The 21,007-nt window shown below is 37.0% G+C and overlaps 1 protein-coding gene across 4 annotated transcripts in view; it reads left to right on the forward strand.

Annotated features, from left to right (window-relative positions):
* The window catches only part of unc80 (unc80, NALCN channel complex subunit), a 1,852,146-nt gene that overhangs the window by 1,491,789 nt on the left and 339,350 nt on the right, over positions 1–21,007 (forward strand). For all 4 annotated transcript variants that reach the window (XM_090404461.1, XM_090404464.1, XM_090404465.1 and 1 more), the window contains one exon: positions 8,345–8,573. In XM_090404461.1, coding sequence (XP_090260587.1) covers positions 8,345–8,573 — 229 coding nt within the window. The remainder of the gene's footprint in view (positions 1–8,344; positions 8,574–21,007) is intronic.

The raw sequence follows: 21,007 nt of genomic DNA on the forward strand, positions 1-21,007 counted from the left end.
ATTTCATGAATGGAAAGTGTATGGAACTATCAGTTGAATGTTGCAACTGATATGGCAAGGTTATGTGTAAGGTTATGAAATTTGTTGGGCAATAATAGGATGCAAATTATGCACTCAGTGGGGAAATTCTCGAGCAGGTTCAGGAGACGAGATCTTGAAGTGGTGGTGGACAAGTAGCTAAAATTCAGAAATCACATTGCACAAGTTGTGAAGTCATGATATTATTATTATTATTATTATTATTCAGGCCTCCGTGGAGTCAAAAGACTCATCATGGGAGGTCCTTCTTAAGAAACACAAAGTCTATCAAGACTCATTGAGGGGAGGTCCCCCCCCCCTGAGAAACACAAAGTCTATCATACCACTCCTTAAACTCATTGACCGTTCTCGCTCTCCACTCCATCAGACAATGCATTTCATGGTTCAACCACCCTCCATGCAAAGAAACCACTCCTCACCCTCTTGCAAACAGTTTTCTTTCATAACTTCTAGGGATGGTCTCTTGTCATCACTCCTTCCCACTGTTCAACCAAGTGAAAGAACTCCCCAGTGTCAACCCTGTAATATCCCTGCAAATCCACTGACAATGTCATTGATATAAAGGATAAACAATACAGGTCCCAGTACTGAGCCCTGTGGGACCCACTTGTAACCTTCTGCCTCCTTGATATTGCCCTACCATACACAACTCTCTGATACCTATCAGACAGCCAATCCTGAATCCAGTTGACTAATCTGACATCTAAATCCATGTGCTGCAACTTAAATATCAGCTTATCATGTGGCACCCTGTCAAATGCTTTGCAAAATCCAAAAAAATGGCAGAAAATGCCTTTTCCTTATCAACTGCTCTTGTTACTTTATTATAAAAGGCAATCATATTACTAAAGCAAGAGCACTCAACAAATCCATATTGACTCCAACAGATAACATTACCGTCATCTGCCCAATGCTTTATACGGTCCCTCACTAATTTCTCCAAGAGCTTAACAATACTGATGAAACACAAACTGGCCTATAATTAGACACTTCCAGTCTGCTACCGCCCCTATGCAATGCCACTATCTTACCTTCCTTCCATTCCTTGGGTAACTTTCCCATAGCCAGACCTTCATTGAAAAGCCAGGTCAATGGAGCTGTCAGTTCTTTAGCACTTCAGTACTTTAATGTATAGATTAAAATAATGGTTTCCAAGGACTGATCCCTGGGGACACAATGGTCACCTTAAATCTGGCAGATTCACATCCCCATATACCACTTTCTAATACCTGTCCATCTGCCACCTACTTATCCAAGCCGATAGTCTATATCACAACCCCATATTCTCTAGTTTATGCAACAGCCTTACCTATCAGTAGGTATCCTATCAAATGCCTTAGCATAGTCCAACATATGTATTCATTCCTTTTATCCAACTCAGCCATAACATTATTTTAAAATATGAGCAAATTGCTCAGACATGTTCTCCCTTTTGTAAACCCATGCTGTTCCTTGTAAAAATGGACAGACAAACATTTCTTGTTCTTACCAACTTCTGTAAAATATTTACAATCACTCCAGAGATGAATACTGATAGGTTAATAGTGAGCCACATCAGCCTTTGCACCATCCATGTGCAATGGGATAAACATACATTCTTTCCATTTCTGTGGGATCTTCCCTGAGCTAAGACTCAAATTATACAAACATGTCAAGGGCATAGCCAGCTCATCTGAACATTCATTTAACAAATGTGCTGATGTCCCATCTATCCCAATTGCCAAATTCTTATCCGGGTTATACAACAGCTCTTAAACATCATTCTCATGCACCTGTATCTCTTCATTCAGTGTAGTGGAAACTGTGCATTATATTAGATACAAATGGTTGATAGATCTTGGCAAAATGAGCACCCATTATTTGAATTATTGGTTCTGATACAAGGATACCCATCTGCATTCAGCAAAATTATTCTTCTGTATTCATTCTTTATTTTACTTGCAGCATAACAATAAAATTCTTTTAGGTTGCCTTTAGCCAGTGCAGCCAATTTCTTAACAATTCTAACTTTTCTGGCCTGAGCCTTTATATATTTCCTATCACTCTATTCTCACGGTCATTCTACATTTCTTATGGATCTCTTGTTTAATGAGATTGTATATTGCCAGCAAAGGTTGATCGATTGGTAGAGCCTCTGCTACTAATGGCAAACGAAAAGTTAAGCATGTTTGAGCACAGTTAGTAGTTAGAAGGGTACCAATCGTTCGATGGTGTTGGCACATTCTCCCTATATGAGTCTTTGGACTCCCTGGAGGTGTCACACATAATAATAATAATATCCATTTCATGCTCATCCTCTTTGTTCTTCAAACTCCAGAGACATTTAATTACTGAATAATTTAATCATCTTTTCAAAGCTTCCCATGAAATGCTATCCTTCTCACTGAGTAACTAATACCATGAAACCAAAGATAGTCTGTCTTCTTCTCCTGAGTTTGTCATAATTTCCAGATTTGTAGTTCAGCATATAACTTGTCCTGATTGGAACATCCATATAGCTTGCTACTTTTCAAGTTAGTAAGGCATGATCACTGTCACCAATTGGTGGCAAAACAGTCACATCCTTAACTTAGCACCTTCAGACACTACAATCAAATCTAACACTCTCTGTCCCCAAGTTGCTTCTCTCACATGATGTTTGAGAAAGCTGTCTCACAACAGCTCAATAAATTCTCCTTTGTTATTATCATAACCTCAGATAAAATCAAACAAAGTGCTACATGAGAGATTATTATCATTATTGTTTTCACATGTTTCTATCCTAACTAACTCAAGTCATCCCCCATCCTCCTTTCCAATCTCTTCTGTCATTCCTTAAAATTATTTTAAGGAATGACAGAAGTTCAGTTATATAATTTGTGCTCAATTCCAGTTACAACATCCAACTCTGATGTTGTTACTGAAATGTTATTTGATAAAAAAAAAAAAAAAAAAAGAAAGAAATTTAAATGTGCATAGAATTTTGCAGCATGTTTCCTGGTTACTGTAACTGTGACCAAACAAAATGCATTTTACAATAAGTAGCTGGTACACTTGTACTACATATTAACAGTTTTGTTGTAAAGAGGCACACTGGTCTGTTCATTAAGCTTACATTTGCCTGATGTCACACAAAATAAAAAAAAAAAATAAATAAATAAATTGATGGGCAATATTGGCAGCAGTATTTGAAAAACTGACTAATTTCAATGTACCTGATATACAGCACTTAACTAGGGTTGAATTTGCTACATGTGATCCCACTTCACACCATCATGATAGTTCACACTGATTAAAACAGTTGGTACCTGGTACTATATGTCATAGTTTGATTATAGTCGTGCATGGAGAGATCACATCGAATGAGTGGTACCAGTGAAACTAGCTGTAGATCCAGAAATGAGCTGTTGTGTTTGTATACAAATGCTAGAAGTATAAGAAACAAGGCAGATGAAATGGTTGCACAAATTGCATCTGTTCACCCAAAGATTGTTGGAATAAGTGAGACATGGTTGGAAGAGGATGATGCAGAGGACTGTAACATGAAGTAATAAAAAGATCAGGCCTCATAGATTATTGTGCACATAACAGAATTGGGCCCCTGGTTTACATAGTGATGAAGATATACTGTATTAGGAAGGGTCTAGAGAAGACTGGCTAATGTGTTAACTAGTCTTTGGAATGGATATGAAGACAGATTGAGAGAATGCAATTTGCAAAGACTTGTGAATAGGAGGATGAGTGATATGTTTGAGTGATTTAAGTTGATTAAGGGTTAATGTGGAAGAAATTTTTCATGGCATGAGATATGGAGTAGAAAAAAGGTATCCCTGAAAACTCAATAAGGAGGGTGTGGTAATTATGAATACATTGCATGATTTAATAGGCTTTCTGTATAACAGTTTGTGTCTCTGCATCAAGTATTTTGACTCCATGGAGACCTAGTGTTAATAACAATAACCAATAGAAATATAAGAATGGGGGTTGCAAAGAAAACATTAGAATTGTAAGGATTGCAAGCCCTTACTGTTCATGAACAAGAATTTAGATTGATTCCTCAAAACAAAAACAAACAAACAAAAAATGATGGAGGTGAGAAGTGTTCTTTTTACATAGGTAGGAGCATGTATTATTATTATTATTACAATGTAACACCTCCAATGAGGCCAAGGACTAATCGTGGGAGGGCACTCTACTGTATTCTTTTACACACATTTTACCATCTCTCCTACTACTTAATTCCCCACTACAGTACAACGAAACTATTATTGTTGCTATCAATACCATCTGCCATTCACCACTACCCCAACAATAACAGTATTTTTTGTCTATAAATTGCATATGTTCTCATGGCTGATTTGCCTGTCTGCCAGATGAAAGACGAGTTTCTAGGAGAGAAAAACAATGCTACTGCTGTATGAGATCAGCTAACTCACCTTCAATTGGATAAACCCATATATATCATCATCATCATCATGCATATCAAGGATTTAGGCCTAGCATGGCCTGTTCCAGCCTTAGAAGTCATCGTTTAAGAGGACATCCTGGTTTTCTTTTTCCTAATGGCTTGTACTTTAAGGCTTGTTTTGGTAATCTTTCTGTTTTCATTCTTTGAACATGTTCCATCCATTTATGTTTATATTTTTTAATTTTTTCTATTACTGGTTCTTGGTTTAATTCTTTCATAAGGAAACTTTCGAAAGGAAACTGTGAGCAAGAGGGTGAGGAGTGGTTTCTTTGTGTGGTTGAGCCGTGGAATGCATTGCCTGATGGAGTGGTGGGAGCGAGAACGGTCAGTGAGTTTAAAGAGTGGTATGATAGACTTTGTGTTACTCAGGAGGGGACCTCCCCTGAATGAGTCTTGACAGACTTTGTCTTAGGAAGGACCTCCTTCGATGAGTCTTTTGACTCTTTGGAGGCCTGAATAATAATAATAATAATAATAATTTCTTTCTTTCTTTTGTGATCAAATAGGGTATACTTTGCAGTTTTTCTCATAAACTTCATTTCTGCTGTTATTAATCTTTGCTTGTCTTTTTGTTTTATTGTCCAGATTTCACTTCCATACATTAAAACTGGTAGGGCTAATGTATTGTATACATTTAGTCTGGTTTGTTTTTGAACTAGGTTTGGTTTAAATATAGAGTTAATTACACCTGTTATTTTTAAATATTTTGCAATTGTTACGTTTATATCTTTTTCATTTTCATATGTGATCATACATCCATCATCATCATCAAATTCCTGCCATGTAACCTCAAGGGGTGTACAGGATATGATAGTACTACATGAAAAAAATTACATCATTACTAACTTCCTGTCTACAATTTTCCTCCAAATCAGTCTGTTACTTGTCAAGACTCCAACATTATCAGACCTTATATTTCTATCGTCTAAAGCACTTTGTACCGTATCAATCCACCTATATCTTGGTCTTCCTCTGGGTTGTTTTGCTGCCAACCTGACAGAGAACACTTGCTTTGCTAATCTTTCCTTGCTCATTCTGTTTAAGTGACCATACCACCTGAGATGAGCTCTGCTAACGCATTCCTGGATGCTGACAATGTCAAGTTCTTTCCTAATATCCTCATTTTTAATATGACATTGCAATTGATGCCATCTGTTCACGCCTATAATCTTTCTCAGGACTCTCATATCTGTGGTCTCTAGTCTTTGGTCAAGTGTTTTACTTCTGACCCAGCTCTCATGTCCATAAGTTAAAACTGGTTTGAACACTGTCTTGTATACAGCTAATTTAGTTTTCCGACTAATTTCTCTCTTATTCCATATGAATTTATTCAATTGACTTCCCACCATACCAGCTTTGCTGATTCTGTTGTCTATTTCTATATTTAATTTACCATCTTCAGTAAAAATCGTGCCTAAGTAGCTGAAATGTTTTACTTGTTCCACAGGTTCTCCATTCACAATACAGTTGACATTTTCAATGATTCTGCCTATTTTCATTGTCTTTGTCATTTTATTGCTGACCTTCATCCCATATCTATTACAACAGCTATTCAATTTAGTCAGAGAATCTTGCAGACTTGTAGCGGATTTATTTAGAAGTATAACATCGTCCGCATAAAACAAAGAGCTGACATTAACATCTCCAATTTTGATATCATGTTTAATACCACTTTCCTTCATAATGTGATCCATATAGATAATGAATAACAGCTGAATATGAATAAATGAATAACAGGGGATAATGTACATCCTTGTCTCACACCAGATTTAACATTAAACCGTCTTCCTGTACTTCCTTCAATTCTAACTGCTGACTTACAACTCAAATAAAGACTGAGTATTGCTTGATATAATGCCCCATTGACACCATATAACTGCAGCGTATTGAATAGCTTCTCTCTTGGCACCTTGTCATATGCCTTTTCCAAATCTACAAAACTTAAATACAGATCTTTGTTATATTCCCATGCTTTCTCGACTATTTGTCATAAAGTGAAGATCTGATCCTGACAGCCTCTATTTGGCCTGAATCCAGCTTGTTCTTCACCAAGCTTTTCTTCAACAATTCTTCTCAACCGTTTCTCAAGTATACTTGCATAGATTTTCTTAGACTTAGCAAAGGCATTTGATAGGGTGCCACATGATAAGCTGATATTTAAGTTGCAGCACATGGATCTGGATGTCAGAGTGGTCAACTGGATTCAGGATTGACTGTCTAATAGGTATCAGAGAGTTTGTATCGTGAGGCAGTTTCAAGGAAGCAGAGGGAAACAAGTGGAGTCCCACAAGGCTCAGTACTGGGACCTATATTGTTTAACCTTTACATCAATGACATTTTCAGTGGATTGCAAGGGGATATTCAGTTGTTTGCAGATGATGCAAAGCTGGGAAGGATTATTAGTAATAGTGCAGATGCGGCAGCCCTGCAAGAGGATTTGAATAAGCTAGATAGATGGGCAAATGAATGGGGATGTAAGTTTAATGCAGCAAAATGTTAATGTCTTGATGTTTGGAACACAGCATACTCTATGTGAGGAGTTATACTGGAGGAAGTAGGGAAGACAAGAGATCTGGGATTGATGATTGATAGAAACCTGAAATTTAGGGGACATATTGCAAAGGTGGCGAAGGTAAAACAGAGAATTGCTGCAATAATGAGAAGGACACTGACCTGCAGAGATAAAACAGTTATCATTTTATTGTATAAGACACTGATCAGACCACACTTGGACTATTGTTTTCAGATGTGATCCCCAGGATTTGAAGGGGATAAATTAACTGTGGAAAGGGTACAGAGGTGGATAACAAAGTTGGTTTCAGCCGATCCTCATAACTATCATAAAATGTTAGTTATTAGGATCGGCTGAGGGAATGTGGACTGCAGAGATTGGTGGATAGAAGAAGGAGAGGTGATATGATTGAGACTTTTAAACTGCTGAGAGGTGGTTACAGGGTTGACACTGGGGAGTTCTTTTGTTTGGTGGAACAGCGAGAAGGAGTGATGACAAGAGGCCATCCCTGGAAGTTACGTAAGGAAACTGTGAGCAAGAGGGTGAGGAGTGGTTTCTTTGCATGGAGGATGGTTGAACCATGGAATGCATTGCCTGATGGAGTGGTGAGAGCAAGAATGGTCAATGAGTTCAAGGAGTGGTATGATAGACTTTGTATTTCTTTGGGTGGGGGGGACCTCCCCTCTTTGTGTTTCTTAGAAGGACCTCCTAGATGAATCTTTTGACTCCATAGCAGCCTGAATAATAATAATAATAATAATAATTAATTTTATGCAAAATGCCGGGTCTATACATGACTCATATATATATAAAGATTCCTCTCGTCATGATGAGAATTAAACTCGCTGTTGTTCCAATTGTGCTCTGGAGGCACTTAATGTATTGCCTGAAAAGATACTATATTTTCACCATTTGCACTTTTACTAAAAGTGCAAATGGTGGATGAGTTTAAGAACATGATAGACTTTGCATTGACTAGTGTTGATCCCCCTGATGAGTCTTGTGACTCCATGGAGGTCAAGAAAATAATAATGATAATTTCAAACACCAGCATTTGTTTGCCTAATTGGTATAAAATTCTTTTTTTTTCTTATCCTTCCTTTGATGATAATACTAATCAGTTCACACCATAGTGCACAGCATGCTCACTTATTGAAAATAAGAGACCACTGAAAAATCCCATCCTAAACCATCAAAATATCATACTTAGAAAAAAAATTCACTACCTCAAACTTTCTTCTAGAGATTATTCATGTAGTTCGTTTTGAGTTGATTATCATGAGAGTTAACACTAATAGTGATAAAATTATAAATTGTACAGCATAATATTGTCATTTTCTTTTAAGGTTTATGAGTGATAGCTACTACAGTTCACGTAAACAACAGCAACAATATGATCAAGATGCTGAAGACAGTGAAATATTGAGGACGGAATTCCGCAGGCCCCGAGATACTCTTCTTCGAGTGGTTTGTGAATTCTTATCGAGTTGTTCTGCTAGACTTTCTGATTTAAGCAAGAAAATTCCTGATCTGAGCAGCAAAGCTACAGAGCTATTGGATGTTAAATGTCACCTTGTGAGTGTTATCTTTGTATTTTAATTGACTTAATTTATTTCATTGATCAATTAAATTAGTTACTTAGAGATATTGTTAAGTAAAAAGATTTAGCTGCTTCTAATGGAGCATTTTATTTGTGGGGAATATGGACTGAATCATATGCAATAATGTATGGAAGAAAAGAGAGTGAATTTTTAGAGTTTCTGCAAGATGCAAGCTGAGACATAAATTGGAAAAAAAGTCATTTTAACGGGCATAATTTGGAGGTAGCCTCGCAAAATGCAATTTTGAATGAGGTATTCACACAAAATCCAAGTGGAAAGATTTTGTTGTTTTGAATTATGGCCAAAGGCAACCAAGGCTATGAGACCAGTTTATTGTCTGTTAATTGTGTATGCTCTCTCTTCTGACTGGTTTGTCTGTCTTTTGGGATGAAAAATCTGAGTTTCTAGGAGGGAAAGTAAGACGAGTTATGCTGAATTAGTGATTTGGGTAAAGACCAACAGAAGAAGATTTCCGTCAAAAAAAAAAAGTCATATGTAAAACTATGAGAGAGGTGATTATTATGATTGATATAAGTTTTACACATGAGGTGGAAGGGAAATGTTCAATCCTACCCTTAGAGATATTAATTTCAATTTTCCAGCCCAAAACAGATTAACCTTTGATGCATACAAGAGAAAATCTGACATGAATAGATGCCTATTCTAACCACAACAAAAATGGAATATCATAAGAACTTTGTAAGTCAAAACATGTACCACATCAAGTGAAAAAGAAACAGACAAAACAACAACTGAAATGCTAAAGGAAGCTCCTAATAAGAAAAAAATGCTACAATGCAAAGACAATTAATAATATCCTAAGAGAACTTCTGATAGTAAAAAAAATAATAATAATAATAATCCAAATTAACAGAATTGTTTTCTCTTTTCAATAAAATTATAGCAGATAGAATATTCTTAGTTCTCTTAGTTCTGAAGCACACAACTTGAAAGAGGCATTCACACCCCCCTGAATAAAGTATTCACAAGATAATAATTAACCAAGTGTCTACAGATGCCTTAGAAAAATCCACCTGTCTGTTAGATATTCTCTTCCCATGGGATATGTTATGAAGGATATGTAAACTGCTTGGGCAGGATATGCATGAGAGAACATATAAAGGATACACAGAAAAAAAATGAGAATAACAAGTCGGGTCTAACTGTCCATGAATCAATTAAGCCACATTGAAGTTGTTTGGATACAAACAAAAAATGCAGTACATTGAATCTAAGAGTTATATTTATAAATTAAAGGAAACCTCAACCTTACAACTACATGTGACATTTAAACTTAACTGAGTTTGGACAGAATATGTAATATTGAAAAGCTTAACAATGAAGCACATATGTGATATGGTATACATGATATCTATTCTGTTGTATTTATTATTTATTTTTACTTTATTATATACAGTATATTTACATTATTTATTTCTATTCCTGAAGAAGCAAACAAAATAATGTAAGGAGCTATTTAAATTAATAAAAACATGAATTTACTGGATATTACTTCAATTGTTATCATTATTATGCTGGCTTCTACAGAGAGTCCAAACACTAATATGTGTAGAGCTCTAAATAACTCTAGATTTCACAGCACCTAAAAATACCCACTGTATCTCACTTTGAATATATTCACCAAACATGCATTAAGGAACTAGAAAGAGATGATATATTTAGGTGTTGGATGGATTACCCAACAGTAATCCATTTCATACACCTGCCATAAGAAGACTAATCACACCTCACTCAGCTTTCAAGGATTCTCAAAATTCTTCCTCCTTTCATATTGCAATGAGCTGCAAAATATCACTTGTATCTATACGATAAGATCCCCTTATCAACTTGTATGTATCTGTCATTTCTTCCCAAGCCATTTCTCCAACTTTAAAGACCACATTATCTTAATCTCCCCTTATTACGGTAGCACGTGGCGGTGAATTTGAGCTGTGCAGAAGAAAGTGATTTTTAATCGGTGAATAGTCCGCTTTTTTCCCTGTTTTTCTACATTTTTGAGTGCTAAATTGTTTCTCTGAATACAAGTGTACTTCAGTGGTTGTTTTTTGGAAGTTAGTTGCTGTCGCGATATAATATATTTTGGTACTGTCGGAATCGAACGTGTAACGGTGGAAGACAAAACGAAGCTAAGTTACTGTATTTAGTTATATTTCATTTTATTTAATTATATTTAGTACTTAAATGTTCTGATGTTTGTACTTTTTTCCCCTCTTATTTATTAATTGAATAATTATTAAAGATTACGCTACTCGGCAGTAAGGAATGATGGTGGATTCAGCAGCAGTCGCAAGTGGCGTAACGCCAAGTCCTCTGCCATTTAAGAACTCAATTATTAGCAATATCATAAGGGACTTTGTGACATGCAGTACTTGCGGCATGTATGCGTCTAGGGAATTACATATGTGGCTTGTTAAAGAGAGTGGAGAGCGTATGTGCGCAAAATGCAGGCAGTTGGAGGAAATAAGTACATTAGATATATCGATATCCGACTTTGTTGCTCCAGGAACGGGGAATGAACGTAGGAAGACAAGTAGTGTGATAGGAGAGAATGAGAAAATAATAGTTGATAGTGTGGAAGGTGTGAGTGACTGTGAAAGTTTAGGAGATGGTTTTGTTTGGGAGAGTGAATTTAGATTAAGAGTGACTGACCTGCAGAGGGAGATAGATGAGTTGAAAGAGGAGGTGGAATGTCTTGTGAATGAGAGCAGAAGTATGAAAGATAAGATTAGGAGAATGGAAGAGATAAATGCAAGGTGAATCAGAGTAGGAGAGAGAGAGAATTTAGGGAGTATGAGTGTGAGCTATGGGGATGCTAGAAGAGAGGGAATGAGAGAGAGGTTTGGGAATGCTAGCAGACGAGAGGATGGAAACAGTAGGAGAGACAGAATGAGAGAGAGATATGGAAGTGCTAGAAGAGGAGAGAATGGAAACGGTTGGAGAGATGGAATGAGAGAGAGGTATGGGAATGCTAGAAGAGGAGAGAATGGAAACAGTAGAAGAGAGAGGTATGGGAATGAAAGAAGAGGAGAGAATGGAAACAATAGTAGCGAGGGAATGGTAAGAGGTATAATGTATGGCGACTCAATGATCCGTGGTGTTCAAGATAGGATGCGTGAGTGTTTGCCAGGAGGAACAATAGAAAGGGTGGCTATGGCAATTAAGAGAGGTGAAAGGGTGGATGAGATGATTGTGATGGTAGGAACGAATGACTTCAGTGGTAATGTAAGTCGGGCAGCGAGAGATATGAGATTTTTGCTTGAGACTGTACGGAAGAAGACAGAGAGATGAAAAATAGTGTGCGCGTTGCCTAGGTATGATAATGATGAGCTGAGCAGAAGAGCAGTGATATTGAATGGCATAATAGCGAGAATGTGTGACAAGAGAGGACTGGTATATGTGGATGCTTGGAGTGCGTTTGAGGAAAGAGAGGAATTGTATGCGAGAGACCGTTTACATTTGAATGAGGAAGGACGTAGTCATCTGGAGAGATTGCTGTTCTGAACGAGTCAGTGTGTCCCAGGGAGGATGATAGCAGGGGTGGCCTCTTGTGGGAATGGATACTTGGGAGAAGGGAGACAATGTCAGGTAAGACTGAGCCCAGTGGAGTCTAGAAGGGATAATGCTGGGTATAGAAACAATGGCATTTATATGCTTTATATTAATGCCAGGAGTATCTGGAATAAGGGAGAGGAATTGGTGGCGCAGATAGCATCAGCCTGGCCAAAAATTATTGCGATCACTGAGACGTGGTTGACAGAAGGGGATATAACAATAGGAATAGAAGTCGCTGGGTATAGCATTTTTCGTCAGGATAGGAGGGGAAAGCGTGGTGGTGGGGTACTGCTTATGATAAATGATGACCTATGTCCTCTAAGAGTGGAGAATTTGGAAGGAAGTGAGACAAATGATTTTGAGAGCGTATGGTGTGAGGTAGAGGTAGGCAAGACATGATATTTAGTGGGGTGTTGCTACAGACCCAGGAGCACAGAGGATAGGGACCAGGAGATGTTTAGACAGCTAAGTTTGGCAAGTGCAAGAAGAATGATTGTTATGGGAGATTTCAATTTCAGTAGTAGAAACTGGAGAGAGGAAGATGCATGTAGCAATAGGGGAATGGAATTTCTAGAATTCTTAAGGGACAAATATCTTAGGCAACATGTACCAGAGGGAACAAGAGGTTCAAAAGTTTTGGATTTGGTTATAGCATTAGAATAGTTCGTAATAACTGAGTTGACGTCTCTCCCACCAGTTGGAGAGAGTGACCATATGGTGTTGACTTGGAAAATGAATAGACATGCAGGAGTATCAAAGAGATGGGAACTAATGTGGAATTATAAGGCAGGTGATTATAATAGTCTTAGACATCAACTTCGGGAAGTTTCATGGAGAGAGGAATTGGAAGGCCGGGATATCACTAGTGCGTGGGAAATTGTGAAAGAATATTTGTTATCAGCAATGGTAAGTTGTATACCATGAGTGAAGAAGAGAATGCAATTTGGAGTAAAGTGCAATACAAACGAAAAAGAGGCTATGGAAGAGATATAAGGAGACAGCTGAAGAGATGCATGAGCAATATAAAACACAGGCCAGAAGAGTGACTAGTGTGGTAAGGAAAGCGAAACTGGAATATGAGAGGTGATTGGCCCTAAGATCCAAAGAAAATCCAAGGGAATTTTTTAGCTATGTGGCCAGTAGGAGGAGAAATGACTGTGGAAGAATGATATTGTGGGATAAAAATGGGAATAGAGTGACTGATGCAGAGGACATAGTGGAATTGTTCAATGAACACTTTATTGGACTATTTCATCCTAGAGGAGTCAGTTTTAATGCTAGAGGGATAGGACTGGTTCGAGGTCTGGAGGTACAGGAGGAGAGTGTGTTTCAGATACTGAGTACTCTGGATGTCAGTAAAGCTGTGGGACTGGGTGGTATTTCACCACGAGTTTTGAGAGAATGTGCTAGGGAATTGACAGTGCCTTTAATGTGGCTTTTCAATGAAAGTCTGGCTTTGGCAAAGGTGCCCAGGGAATTGAAGGAAGGTAAGATAGTGCCATTGCATAAGGGTGGTAACAGACTGGAAGTGTCTAATTATAGGCCAGTCTGTGTGTCATCAGTAGTTGTTAAAATCTTGGAGAAAGTAGTGAGGGACCGTATACAGCATTGGGCAGATGAGGGTAATGTTATCTGTGAGAATCAACATGAATTTGTGAAAGGACGCTCTTGTTTTAGCAATATGCTAGCCTTTTATAATAAAGTTACAAGAACATTAGATGAGGGAAAGGCATATACTGCAATTTTCTTAGACTTAGCAAAGGCATTTGACAGGGTGCCACATGATAAGGTGATATTTAAGTTGCAGCACATGGGTCTGGATGTCAGATTGGTCAACTGGATTCAGGATTGGCTGTCTGATAGGTATCAGAGAGTTGTGTATGGTGGAGCAGTTTCCAGGCGGCAGAGGGTTACAAGTGGGGTCCCACAGGGCTCAGTACTAGGACCTATATTGTTTAACCTTTATATCAATGACATAGCCAGTGGATTGCAGAGGGATATTCAGTTATTTGCAGATGATGCGAAGCTGGGAAAGATTATTAGTAATAGTGCAGATGTGGTAGCCCTGCAAGAGGATTTAAATAAGCTAGATAGATAAGCAAATGAATGGGGGTGTCAGTTTAATGCAGCAAAATGTAAGATCTTGAAGTTTGGAAAACATCGATGGGATGCTGCATACTCTATGGGAGGAGTTATACTGGAGGAAGTAGGGGAGACAAGAGATCTGGGGTTGATGATTGATAGAAACCTGAAGTTTAGGGGACATATTGCAAAGGTGGTGAAGGTCACACAGAGGATTGCTGCAATTATGAGAAGGACACTGACCTGCAGAGATAAGAGGGTTATCATTCCATTGTATAAGTCTCTGATCAGACCACACTTGGACTATTGTTCTCAGATTTGGTCCCCAGAATTTGAAGGGGATAAATTAACTGTGGAAAGGATGACAAAGATGGTTTCAGGACTGTACAAGGATAGTTATGAGGATCGGCTGAGAGAATGTGGACTGCAGAGTTTGGTGGATAGAAGAAGGAGAGGTGATATGATTGAGACTTTTAAACTGTTGAGAGGTGGTTACAGGGTTGACACTGGGGAGTTCTTTCACTTTGTTGAACAGCGGGAAGCAGTGATGACAAGAGGCCATCCCATGAAGTTACGAAAGGAAACTGTGAGCAAGAGGGTAATTAGTGGTTTCTTTGTGTGGAGGGTGGTTGAGCCGTGGAATGCATTGCCTGATGGAGTGGTGGGAGCGAGAACGGTCAGTGAGTTTAAGGAGTGGTATGATAGACTTTGTGTTTCTCATGGGGAGGACCTTCCCTCGATGAGTCTTGACAGACTTTATGTCTTAGGAAGGACCTCCCTCGATGAGTCTTTTGACTCCTTGGAGGCCTGAATAATAATAATAATAATATGCACATTCCATTTCTCTTATATGCATTAAAATGACGGGCAAGGTTTCATTTCAGTGCATATAAGAATTACATGAAATTATTTATTTCTGTTATTTAGTCTAAGCAGATGTTTGGATTGGAAGAAGAGAAGTAGTAATCAGACTAGAAAGCAAAATTCATGGTGGTCATAACATTTTTGACACTTTTAATGCCAAAGGACACAAAAGAAGGTATTATTAGATCAAGGTTGTTCCATGTTGAAGGAGACTTGGATGAGGTTGAAGTCTGAGTTGCCAAGAGGAGAACTGACATTCACAATGTATTTGGAAGGGGAGCTTGTTAAGAACAGGTCATGGATGCTGATAGGATAATGAGGGTTATTTAGTGATCAATGCTTGATCAATGGAACTGGAATGGAAAATCAAAGGAAAACAAGTTGACTGGTAGAAATTATTATTATTATATCGTATACTTACACATATAAGTATACTTATACATATACTTATTATTATTATATCGTATACTTACACAGCACCCACTCTGAGGGCATTGTATAAGAGCACACACACACTGACATCGCTGCTCCCGTTTTTATTGTTTTAAAGTGCTTTTAATTCAGGTTTTTAATTTAAAAGTGTTGCAAAGTAATTCTATGTGTCACACTGAATACAGATAGGTATAATGCATCGAAATAAACTAAGTAGAATCTAAATTTTGTATGCTGAAAGTCTTAGACAAAGTGGACTGTGAACATCAATGAGGGAAGAACAAAAGAAGTCGCCATTTTAACACACACTCTGCCGTTGCTCAGGAGAAGAAAGTCGAAAGGTTACTGAGAAATCGAAGGTCGCTAATCAAGTTGTCATGTATCAAGTGTACCAAGCTGTTAAGCGACAAAGGGGACAGGCCACATTATTCTAGCTGCAATCGAAGACTACACTACACTACAGGGGTCTATGAAACGTACCAAATGGTACTGTCCGTAATGCCGTGAGAAAATGAAGAACGAAGAATAGACACCAAGCAAAAGCAAAGACGCACACCAAGGTAAGTCCCTTCCTGATACTAAAATTACAGATAACTTAGATTCATTCAAACTCGTGGTTAAAGATTTGCTACATACACACACACATGGAAAAATTAACAAAATATTCGAGGAGTATGAACATTACATACAGTACAATAATGAGACAAAGAAATATAAGGAACTGTGCTAAACATAGACTAAATTAGCAGTAACAATAGAAGCACAAGAAAACCTCAAGCATGAAAATGAAGAATTGCAGAAAGAAGTAAACACCCTCAAGGGCCAAATCAAGCACATACTATAAAAAGAACGAAAAAAAGAACTTCAAATTGAGGGAATACCTAAAGAAAAGACAGACGATTTGGCACCAAAATTGGAGTCCAGTGTTCAGGTATATGGATTGGTGTTGAGGGTTTCTTCTCAGTTAGCATCGATGTTGTCAGCCTTGTTTTCTTGCTAGCAAGAAAACAAGGCTGAAACATCGATGCTAACTGAGAAGAAACCCCCAACACCAATCCATATATCTGAACACTGGACTCCATACTTTAAAAAATCTTTTATACCAGACAAGGAAAACAAAAACAGAGAAAAACTACAAGTTCCTGTAGACTAAGAAATCACAGATATTTATGAGATAGAATGAAAACACTCGAGTTTATATAATTGCAAGAGAATCTGACCTACACAGCCTACCAATATAACACATTGACTCTCCACATCCTTAAGAACAAGATTTAAAATTACTTTAAAAACCATATCATAGAGATCTCAAATCTAGGTGAACATACGTGATTGTCTGTGAAAGTGCTAGTGGTAGTAGTCGGTAGTAGATGGCGTTGGTGTTAGGTAATGAAGGTTGGTGGAGTAGTGAAATGAAGAGTTGTAGAGTAGATGCCCTCCCTCGATAAGTCTTTGGACTCCCTGAAGGTGTAATGTAATAATAATAATAATAAAAATATCCAGTCAGAAAATATAAACTTCAAAGTCTTTAACTCTTTGAAGAAATGGACAGACATTTCTACCAATATACCGACTTCACTCTCATAGACACAAACATAAGAAGTATTAAGAAACACAGGCTTACATTGATAACACTGCTGAACTACACCTTGATCAACATAAATGTACTAATACTGACCGAAGTTGCAATAAACAACACAAAAACTTATGCATACATTAATAATTACCAGACCTACAACTTATATAGAACAAACAAAAGAGGAGGTCGCATCGTGTCATTTATCAAAGAAAAATACAGTGTAGCCAAAAAACAAACTGATTTCGAACATGCAGAAACACTAATTTTGGAAATCATAAATAGCGACAAACATATCATCAAATTCACAATAAACATAATATACAGATTCCCAGATAATAATCCACTCAGCTTTCTGCATGAATTAGAATCATGGCTAAGTGGCATTGAACCCCCATACAACACATAGGCTCATCATATAATAAGAGACATTAACATAAATACTCTTGACCATGCTTCATCAACCACTAACACACACCTTTATATACTAAGTCAGTGCAACATAAACCCTACCATAAACTACCAACAAGAGAAGAAATATTCAACAATTCACTAACACAATCATGCATTGATCATATCAACATAAGCTACCTATATGCATACCTATATGCAACCTATATGCATACGGGCTCGCATGCATACATATACATCCTCAGTAATTAATGTCAAAATTGCCGATCACCACTTTGTCTCAGCTTCGTTTCATTATGTCACCACTTCCCCCCTCCGAACACCACAAAACTCAATCATATTAAAGTGCATTGTCGACAAACTTGTAAAAAATACAAACTGGCATTTTCTTCTTAAAATAAATGAACTTGTAACTTTATATGAGAACTTTCAACTAATGTTCACAGAAATATATACAAAAAGACAACAAAGCATACACAAATGAGGAAACAAACTGACAAAATTCCTGGATAAATGGCAACATTCTAAATAGTATCACTGTAAAGGAAAATCTATGGAAAAGACTAAAAAAATCACCCAGTAACACTCATCTACAAAGATTATAAATAAAAAACACAAGAAATCAACTAATAACAAAAATTCATAGGGCAGAAAGACATTACTACTATCAAAAATGTATGGAATATAATGAAAACATGAAGAAAACATGGGCCACTTAATGAATTACTAACTAGAAAAAAGAAAACTTCACATTTTATTTCAAAAAGCTTTGGTCACAATATGAACCAAAAGGAACTACAGACCTATTCAACTACCCCTTCACAAACAATATCACACAACTCAAAAAATAACACATACTAGACTTCAGAACTATTTACAAAAGTACAACATTATATCAAAAAACCAATCCAAAAAAAGCACCATCACCTTATTAGAAGATATTGCCAACGGCATTAACATAGCTCTCGATAAAAACAAGTTTGCTGTCCTTATGCTTATTGCACTTAACTAAAGCTTTTGATACACTTGAACATGACATACTGCTTACGAAACTACATTCATTAGAATAAGAGAAACACTGCAATCCTGGTTCAGGAACTATCAAACAGAACAAGTAACAAAAATAGGCGCATATTACAACTGGGCTATACAGATAAAACATGGAGTCCCACAAGACACCTTTTTATCACCTACCCTGTTCAACATATACATTAACGACATTCACAACTTGGCCACACGAAGATATCAATACGCAGCCGACACTAAGCTACTAGCAGTCCACAAAGACATCAACGCTGCTCTTTCCAAAGCACAACCAGACCTAAACAAAATTATAATGAAAAGCAACAAAATTCAGATGTTAATTATACATACAAGAATCACACCCATAACACATGCAAAATATCTTTGCCTTTACATAGATTGCCACTACAAATGAACAAAACATATAGAATACCTACATACTAAACTCCAAATCATTGCAGCAAAACTTTTCCAATTAAAAGACATGACACCATATAACGTAAAAAAACTCCTATATCGTGTTATCTGTGAATTGCTCAGGTACGGCATAACAATCTATGCTAACACATTAAACAGCCATCTAGCAAAAATAGAAACATTACATCAAAAAATTATTTCAACAGTGATTTGGAAGCCTCATATACAACAGTGAATAACCAAACCCTATATGGTGATGCACAAAATCCTGAGCATAAAAAATCTGAAACACTACTTAATGTTACTAAGGAATTACTTCAACAGCACCTATCGTAACAACAGAGACACGCATTGCATAACACGACCTACCACATCTCTTTACACCCCAAAATCCTTCAACAAGTCATACAGTTCTGCAGTGAGATCACATCTCATACCCATGCTACTAAGCAACCTACCACAAAATTTAAAACACATAGACCATTCCTCTTCTTCTTTTCAGCCATTTTCTGTCCACTGCTGGAAGAAGGACTCCTCCAGTTCTTTCCACCTTTCTCTATTCTTGGTAATGGTTGACCAATCAATTTTCTCCAACAAAATTTGACAATTCTTTACTCCACCTTCTTTTAGGTCGTCCTCAGCCTCGTTTCCCTTCTTTATGAATCAGTTTGTTAGTATGGTGGTCCATCGCTGATCTTCTCTTCTGGATAGATGTCCAGCCCATTTCCATTTTAGTCGCTTGTGGTGAAGAATGATGTCAGTGATGCGAGTCTGGTTTATTATCCAGGTGTTTCGCTTCTTATCTTTTAATGTGATGTATAGCTCTCCATTTTTCTTTGAGTTGTTGTTAATTTATTTCCCAATGCTTTTGTTAGCGACCAGTTTTTCAACCATATGAGATGACTGGAAGTATACACTGGTCAAATGTCTTCCTTTTTAAACAGAGTGGGACATTATTGTTTTGAAAAATGCTTTTCAATTTTCTGAAAGCACTCCAGGCAAGTTGAACTCTCTTATTTATTTCCTTTCAGAGTCCACAGTTTAGATCAATGAGATGACCTAAGTATGTATATGAAGAGACTCTTTCCAAGAAATTTATTTCTATTATTATGTCTTTTGGTGTTACAAAATGATTAAACATCATTTTAGGTTTTTCTCTGTTTATCTTTAGACCAGCTTTTCTGCTTTCATGATATAGGTCTTCTATCATTATACGTGTATTAAGGTCTTCTGAAATCTTAGATGTGTTAAATTTCTGTTATTAATTTGTATGCCAAGGTTTGTCCAGTTTATATTATTAAATATTTCTTGAAGGACTGCTGTAAAGATTTTGGGTGATAGAGAGTCTCCTTGTCGGACATCTTTTCAATTGATATTTTATTACTAATCGTGTGAAGTTGGATTGTTGCTGTGAGGTATATTGCCTGGAGGAGGTCCATGTATTCTCCAGGAACTCCCTGATTCTGGAGTGCTTTAATTATTGCATTAGTTTTGATGGAATCAAATGCTTTTTCATAATCAATAAAGGCAATTGGTTTTCTTCTGCTTTTTTTCTATTATTTGTTTTACTTCATGAATATGATCAATTATGTTAAAGCCTTTACAGAATCCTGCTTGTTCTACTGGTTGATTTGAGTCTAGAAGAGGTATTAACCTTTTTGTTACTTTTGAGAGAATTTTGTTCAGATCAGAGAGAATCTCCTTTTTTAAATAACAGTATCAGAGTTGCATTTTTTTAATTTTATGGTATCTCCCTCTCTTCTAGGCATAAATTTAGTAAGTTTGTGACATGGTGAATTATATTGTTTCCTCCCCATTTAATTAATTCTATGTGAATGAGGTATTCACCAGGACATTTTCCATTTTTCATTTGTTTTAATGTTTGTTTTATTTCATCTGAAGTGAATGGGGAGATGAATTCCATATGAAATGGAGAAGAATTCTTTATATTTGATTTATCTATTGAAGGATCACTATAGAGTTCTTTAAAAAATTCTTCTAGCCTGCTTAGGATTTGTTCTTGGTTCCTT

This window comes from Typopeltis vanoorti, chromosome 14 (genome assembly GCF_054136105.1).
Source record: "Typopeltis vanoorti isolate ZY-2024b chromosome 14, IOZ_Tvanoo_1.0, whole genome shotgun sequence".
Classification (NCBI taxonomy): domain Eukaryota; kingdom Metazoa; phylum Arthropoda; class Arachnida; order Uropygi; family Thelyphonidae; genus Typopeltis; species Typopeltis vanoorti.